Below are 6,000 nucleotides of genomic sequence, written 5' to 3'. Positions count from 1 at the left end.
GTGGGCTTGTGGCCAAGCGACCCCTCATGCCCCCGTGAAATGGGGTTGGCAAATGGCTGTGCCTCCCTCCCCTGCCCAGATCTACCCAAACCATGCCACACCTTGGCACCCCGGTGCTCTCCTGCAGCTCCCGCGGTCCATTCCCGTGTCTCTTGGCTGTGGGGTCCCCTCTCCCCCATGGTGTCCACGAGTTTCCCCCTGCCATTCTGGGCAGCTGCCAGGTCTTGGGCAAGTTTGTAGCAATGGGACATGCCTGGTGGTCATCCCTCCTCCCGCATCACCCCATGGCCGTGCTGCTTCCTTACAGATCTCCGACATCTACATCAGCGGGGAGTCGGGGGATATGTCGGCCAAGGAGAAGCTGCTTCTGTGGACACAGAAGGTGACAGCGGGTTACATCGGCGTGAAGTGCACCAACTTCTCATCATGCTGGAGCGATGGGAAGATGTTCAACGCACTCATCCACAGATACAGGTGGGCAGGAGGGAGGAGTGGGGAGCATCGTCTGGGTGGGAGGAAGGGCTGGGGACCTCCTGGGGGTCCCTGCCCACCACTGCAGTTGGCAATGGTCTGTGCTTGGAGATGTAGGTGAGGCTTGCAGGGAGCGACGTCTCTTTTACCTGGAAATCATCTCTTCTGCCAGGCTGCTGGGGGGGGTTGATGCTTGGAAAGAGCAGCAAATAGATCAGGTTGCAAGAAAAAAACATCTTGAATGAGGCTGGGGAGAGAGGCAAAAAAGCAAAGCTTTTAAACTCTAGAGAATGGGAGAGCTGCAGTGGTTTACGTGTTACTGCTGCCCATTCCGCTCTCCATGAATAGCAGCACTTCCATCCACGCTTTCATCCAAAGGCCTTGGAACTCTCCCGAGCAGCAATTAAACCTCTTGCGGCTCCTTGAGAGGCAGCGCAGCCCCGCACACCTTCCGTTTGCTCAGCGTAGGCAGCGGATCGGCACTGGGGCCGGCTTCTGCCCCTGCTGCGTGGCCAAGGGGGCTCGGCATGGCTCTGAGTGCCTGCAGGTGAACAGCAAAGGCCCCGTGAGAAAGCATCTCCTGGCAGCTGGAAATAGCTCTGCCGTCCCGTGCTGCCCTGCGCTCGCCTGTGGCCGGCAGGAGCGGGCAGGGTTTGGCACGCGAAGCTCCTGCAGGCAGGGCCAGGCAGGAGATGGGTGCGTGGTGGGCAGCAGCCCTCACCGGGATGGCGTGGTGTGCACAGGCTGGGATTTTCCTGGCTCTGCCATGTTTGTTTGTCGTTGCGTTGCCGGTGTTTCCTCCCAGCGCAGGGTTGGCAGTGCCTGTGCCTGTCACCTCCCCTCCGCTCTGCTGCCCGTGTCCTCCGGAGAGGTGTCACAGGGCAGGTCCCAGAGTGCGCACGAGGGGTTTTCCTTCACAGGTTGAACAATCCCCTTCCCAAAGGGAATGAACTGGGAGGTGCTGCAGGCCAGGTCCTCTCGGAAAGCCACCAGCCCAGGACAGGGGCTTGGGCGAGCCCTCGGGAGCCACCCGGGGCAGCGGTGCCCATCCAGGATGCTCCAACCTTGGGACCTTGTGCTGTTTTGCCAACGTTGTGACTTGGCGGTGTGTGTCTTGCAGGCCAGATCTGGTGGACATGGAGAGGGTGCAGATCCAGAGTAACCGGGAGAACCTGGAGCAGGCCTTTGAGATTGCCGAGCGGCTGGGAGTCACGCGGCTGCTGGACGCCGAAGGTGGGTGACCAGGGGAAGTGGCTGGCGCGGGGAGGTGCTGACCTCTCCGTCCATTCCCGTTCCTCACCACCTTTCTGCTTCCCCCTTGTCAGATGTGGACGTCCCCTCTCCGGATGAGAAATCCGTGATAACTTATGTGTCTTCAATCTACGATGCCTTTCCCAAAGTCCCTGAGGGAGGAGAAGGGATCAGTGCTATCGTAAGCATCACCGCGGGTTGGGAGGCTGGCACAGCGATTTCGGAGGTGGTTGGTTGTTGCGGGAAGGGTTTGGAGGTTCCCCGTCCACCATAGCAGATGGCCAACGGTTGGAAGAGGCTCAGGGGGAGGAAGGAGCTTCCCCGTTAGCGTGTCTGCCCTGTGAACCACCAGTGTGCCTGTAGGGCCACGGCGTTCTCCAGGCTCTGCGGGTTCTGCCGTGGGTTTTGAGCTCATGGAAAAGCTGAGCTGGCTTCCAGGGAGCAGCCTGCAAGGAGGATCTTCCTCCGCCTTCGGGTACCTGGGAAGGCATCACAAGCAGGGAGGCATGGGTGGATGATCCACCCCGTAGCTCTGACCGTGGCACTCGGTTCCCTCCATGCTCTGCTTGGCAGGGCCGGGCTCTGCCTCTCCCCTGTGGAGACCTGCCCGCTGGCCGTGCTCTGCAAGGCTGCTCTTGCCCCGCAGGAGGTGGATTCGAGGTGGCTGGAGTACCAGAGCCGCGTGGAGTCCCTCATCTCATGGATCAAGCAGCACACGATACTCATGTCTGACAAATCCTTCCCCCAGAACCCTGTAGAGCTAAAGGTAGGTCCTGGACGAGGTCCATCCCCAGTGTCCCATGTGCTCGGCACCAGGAGCTGGGTGGTGGCATTCCCCCAGGGTGGTTTCTGATGAGCCTTTCTCATCCCAGGCACTTTATAACCAGTACATACACTTCAAAGAAACTGAAATCCCAGCGAAAGAGCAGGAAAAAGGAAGGATAGAGGAGCTCTACAAACTATTAGAGGTAAGTATCGTCGTGGCTACCCGGAGGCTTGTAGGTGGGAGTGCTGTGCTTTTAGCAAGAGTAAAGGGTGCTCAGTTCAGGTTTATTTTGGAACGGAGAAGTGGAAAGAACCCTCAGGGTAAATGATGTAGCAAGCAGCACACTGCAGAAGCAGAGGCAGAGCTGTTGCCTTAGAGCCCCCTTTCCTTGCTGTAATCTCTCTCTAGCCGGCCCAAGGAAATGCCCTTCTGTTGATGTTTTTTCCCAGGTGTGGATTGAGTTTGGACGCATCAAGTTGGCCCAGGGGTACCACCCCAACGACGTGGAGGAGGAGTGGGGCAAGCTCATCATTGAGATGCTGGAGCGCGAGAAGCTCCTGCGGCCAGCGGTGGAGAGGTCGGTGCCTGCGGGGCCGTCCCTGCCCCCCGGGCTGGAGGAATGTCCCAAAGCCTTTTTCTTTCCCTCTGCCAGCACAGACTGGAACTGCTGCTACAAATCGCTAACAAAATCCAGAATGGTGCTCTGAGCTGCGAAGAAAAACTCACTCTTGCAAAGAACACGCTGCAAGCTGTGAGTGAGGGGTCTTATTTTTCCCCCTCCTAATTTTTTTTATGTATTTTTTTTTTTATTTTCCTGCCTCTTCTTTTATGCCCATCTCCTCCCCTCTCTTCTGCATGGGGTGTGGGGTTTCCCTGGACAGATTTCCTTTCTCTTCTGGCACTGAGCTTATTCCAGGGGGGCTATAGGGGCGGGTGAGGGGTACCTGGCGATCTGTGGCACGAGGACCCTAGGGACAGGGGGGCAGGGGACTGGCCTTGCCGTGCAGCCGGCTGCCTCCGGGGATGCAGCTAGCGAGGCTGGACATCAGCAGAAACGCTGGCTTGGAGGAGAACTGCAGTTCTGGGAAAGCTTGTTGTATAACGAGGCTTAAAACCCCCCCCAAATGTGTTTTATTTGTCTAAAAGACTGGCAGAAGGGACTTGGTTGCAGACTGTAGCTACCTGGGCTTGGAGTAGATTTCTGAAGAGGGGTGTTTTGTTCTGGGAGAAGGGGATGCAAGGGTTGGGAGCTAAAAATGGTTAAAGCAAGAAATGAGATGTGTTTAAGTGCCTGTCCATGGCACAAACCATGGGAGCCCATCCATCGCTAGAAGCTTTTGGCTCATCTGCAGGAGCCTTTCTGAAGGGATGATGTCCTAGGTGTGGTGTGAGCGATGAACTCGTGTTCTTCTGCTCAAATCAAGCTTGTGGATCAGGAGGTCTTTTCATCTTACCGTCGATGCTGTGCTGCTATCATGTTCTCTCTGCCCACGTTCCTGGGCTGAGGGGACCCAGCCCTCAGTCTCCTCCTCTCCCTTGGGGCAGGACGCTGCTCACCTGGAGTCGGGCCAGCCGGTGCAGTACGAATCCGACGTCGTCGTGTATCTGCAGGAGTGCGAGGGGCTCATCCGCCAGCTACAGGTGGATGTGCAGATCCTTCGGGATGAGAATTACTACCAGCTGGAGGAGCTGGTGTTCAGGTAAGGGGGACCGTGTCCGAGATGGCCTCTGGATGGAGAAATGTGGTCAGGAGCTGATGCACTGGGTTCCTTTGCTCTGTTGTGAGGAAGGAAGGAGTGTGCGTGCATCTTCTTACCCTGTGCTCCGCTTGCTCCTCCAGGATCATGCGGCTGCAAGACGAGCTGGTGACACTGAGGCTGGAATGCACCAACCTGTACAGGAAAGGCCACTTCTCCACCCTGGAGCTGGTGCCCACTTCCACGCTGAGCACGACGCACTTGAAGGGCGAGTCCCTGACGAAAGGGCTGCACACCTCCTCTGCCTCCTGGTTCCGGAAGCCCATGACCAGGACAGAGCTGGTGGCCATCTCTTCTTCCGAAGACGAAGGCAGCCTCCGGTTCGTGTACGAGCTGCTGGCATGGGTGGAGGAAATGCAGGTGAGTGCTGGCCAAATTACCTGCCTCTGCTCACAGTGATGTAGGAAGGTAGGAGGCTGGACTGGGATTTTTCCTCCTTTTATCTGTGAATAGTTGCTTTGATGGTTCAGAGTTTCTGGAAAGCACTGATGCTTTTGTCTTGAGTCGGGTTTTCTCTCTCGTGATCCTGCTGGCCAGTGGGTATCAGATGATCCTTCCAAAGCTGGAAGCAGCTCTGTACTGATTCAGTCGGTCCTTTGGTCTTAAGTGGGTGTGAAGCTTGTGTAGGCTGTCCCAGAAATCATCCAGTGTCGGAGCACTGGCTTAGGACCTTCTACCAGGGCTGGTGTGGGGTTTGTTCCCTCTTCAATGAACTAGGAGGTTTCCTTGCCCTCGTGTCCTTTTTGAGTTACGCTCCTGCAGACGAGGGGTGCTGACTTGGGTCTCTTGGCCTGTTTCAGATGAGACTGGAGCGGGCAGAGTGGGGGAGCGACCTGCCGAGCGTGGAAACCCAGCTGGAGACCCAGCGGCACATCCACACCAGCGTGGAGGACCTGGGCTCCAGCGTAAAGGAGGCGCGGATGTATGAGGTACAGTGGCACGGGCTGGGGGACACAGCGCGTGGCACAATGTGTGCGGGAGGGTGAGGGCATCAGGATTGGCTCTTGTGGGTAACGGGGCCTGGGGCAGAGGTATTTTTTAAGGACAGAGCTTCTGAATTGATGCTGGGCTGGTGCAAGAGCCTGCTGCCCTGAGCCAGCCTCTGCACCTCCTTTTGCTCCCACAAAGCTGGGGAGAAAGGTTCAGAGATGGGGTTCCAGGTGATGCCGTCCTGTGTTGGGTAACAGGAGCCTTTTTCATCTTTCAGGGTAAAATGTCTCAGAATTTCCGTGCTAGCTACACGGAGACGCTTGGCAAGCTGGAGACGCAGTACTGCAAGCTGATGGTGAGTGGGCTCCGAGCAGGCTTACAGCAGTGCCCGGGGTCCATCCCCGCCGCCCTGCTCCGGAGCATCCCTACTCTGAGGCTGGGGAGGGGGGAAGAAATCGGTCGCCTTCAGAGCAGGGGAGAGGAATCACGCTTCGTTGTCTTCAGGAAACCTCAAGCTTCCGGCTGAGGCACCTCCAGAGCCTGCACGGGTTTGTGTCTCGGGCCACCGCCGAGCTGATTTGGCTGAATGAGAAGGAGGAGGAGGAACTGGCCTACGACTGGAGCGACAACAACCCTAACATCGCAGCCAAGAAAAGCTATTTCTTGGTGAGTGACCCCGAGGCGGGGCTGGTGGGATGGGCGCTCTCTTGGTCGCGCTGCCGCTGCTTTTGATTTGCTCTGTGACCTGCAGCTGCCAGCAGACCTGGTGTCCCCAGAGGTTTGGTGCTCCCTCCCAAGTCCCTGAGCTTGCAGCTCGTGAGTGCA

The 6,000-nt window shown here is 57.5% G+C and overlaps 1 protein-coding gene across 1 annotated transcript in view; it reads left to right on the top strand.

The window, feature by feature from the left end:
* Positions 1-6,000, top strand: part of MACF1 (microtubule actin crosslinking factor 1) — a 119,590-nt gene that overhangs the window by 16,394 nt on the left and 97,196 nt on the right. The window contains 12 exon segments of the mRNA XM_035904031.1: positions 308-474; positions 1,592-1,704; positions 1,797-1,903; positions 2,369-2,488; positions 2,595-2,690; positions 2,938-3,065; positions 3,146-3,239; positions 4,034-4,188; positions 4,329-4,605; positions 5,046-5,174; positions 5,453-5,530; positions 5,680-5,841. Coding sequence (XP_035759924.1) covers positions 308-474; positions 1,592-1,704; positions 1,797-1,903; positions 2,369-2,488; positions 2,595-2,690; positions 2,938-3,065; positions 3,146-3,239; positions 4,034-4,188; positions 4,329-4,605; positions 5,046-5,174; positions 5,453-5,530; positions 5,680-5,841 — 1,626 coding nt within the window.

The sequence above is a fragment of the Egretta garzetta genome, unplaced genomic scaffold (genome assembly GCF_000687185.1).
Source record: "Egretta garzetta isolate BGI_Z169 unplaced genomic scaffold, ASM68718v1 scaffold101, whole genome shotgun sequence".
NCBI classification, from domain to species: Eukaryota; Metazoa; Chordata; class Aves; order Pelecaniformes; family Ardeidae; genus Egretta; species Egretta garzetta.
This window is presented reverse-complemented; position numbering and strand designations above follow the sequence as displayed.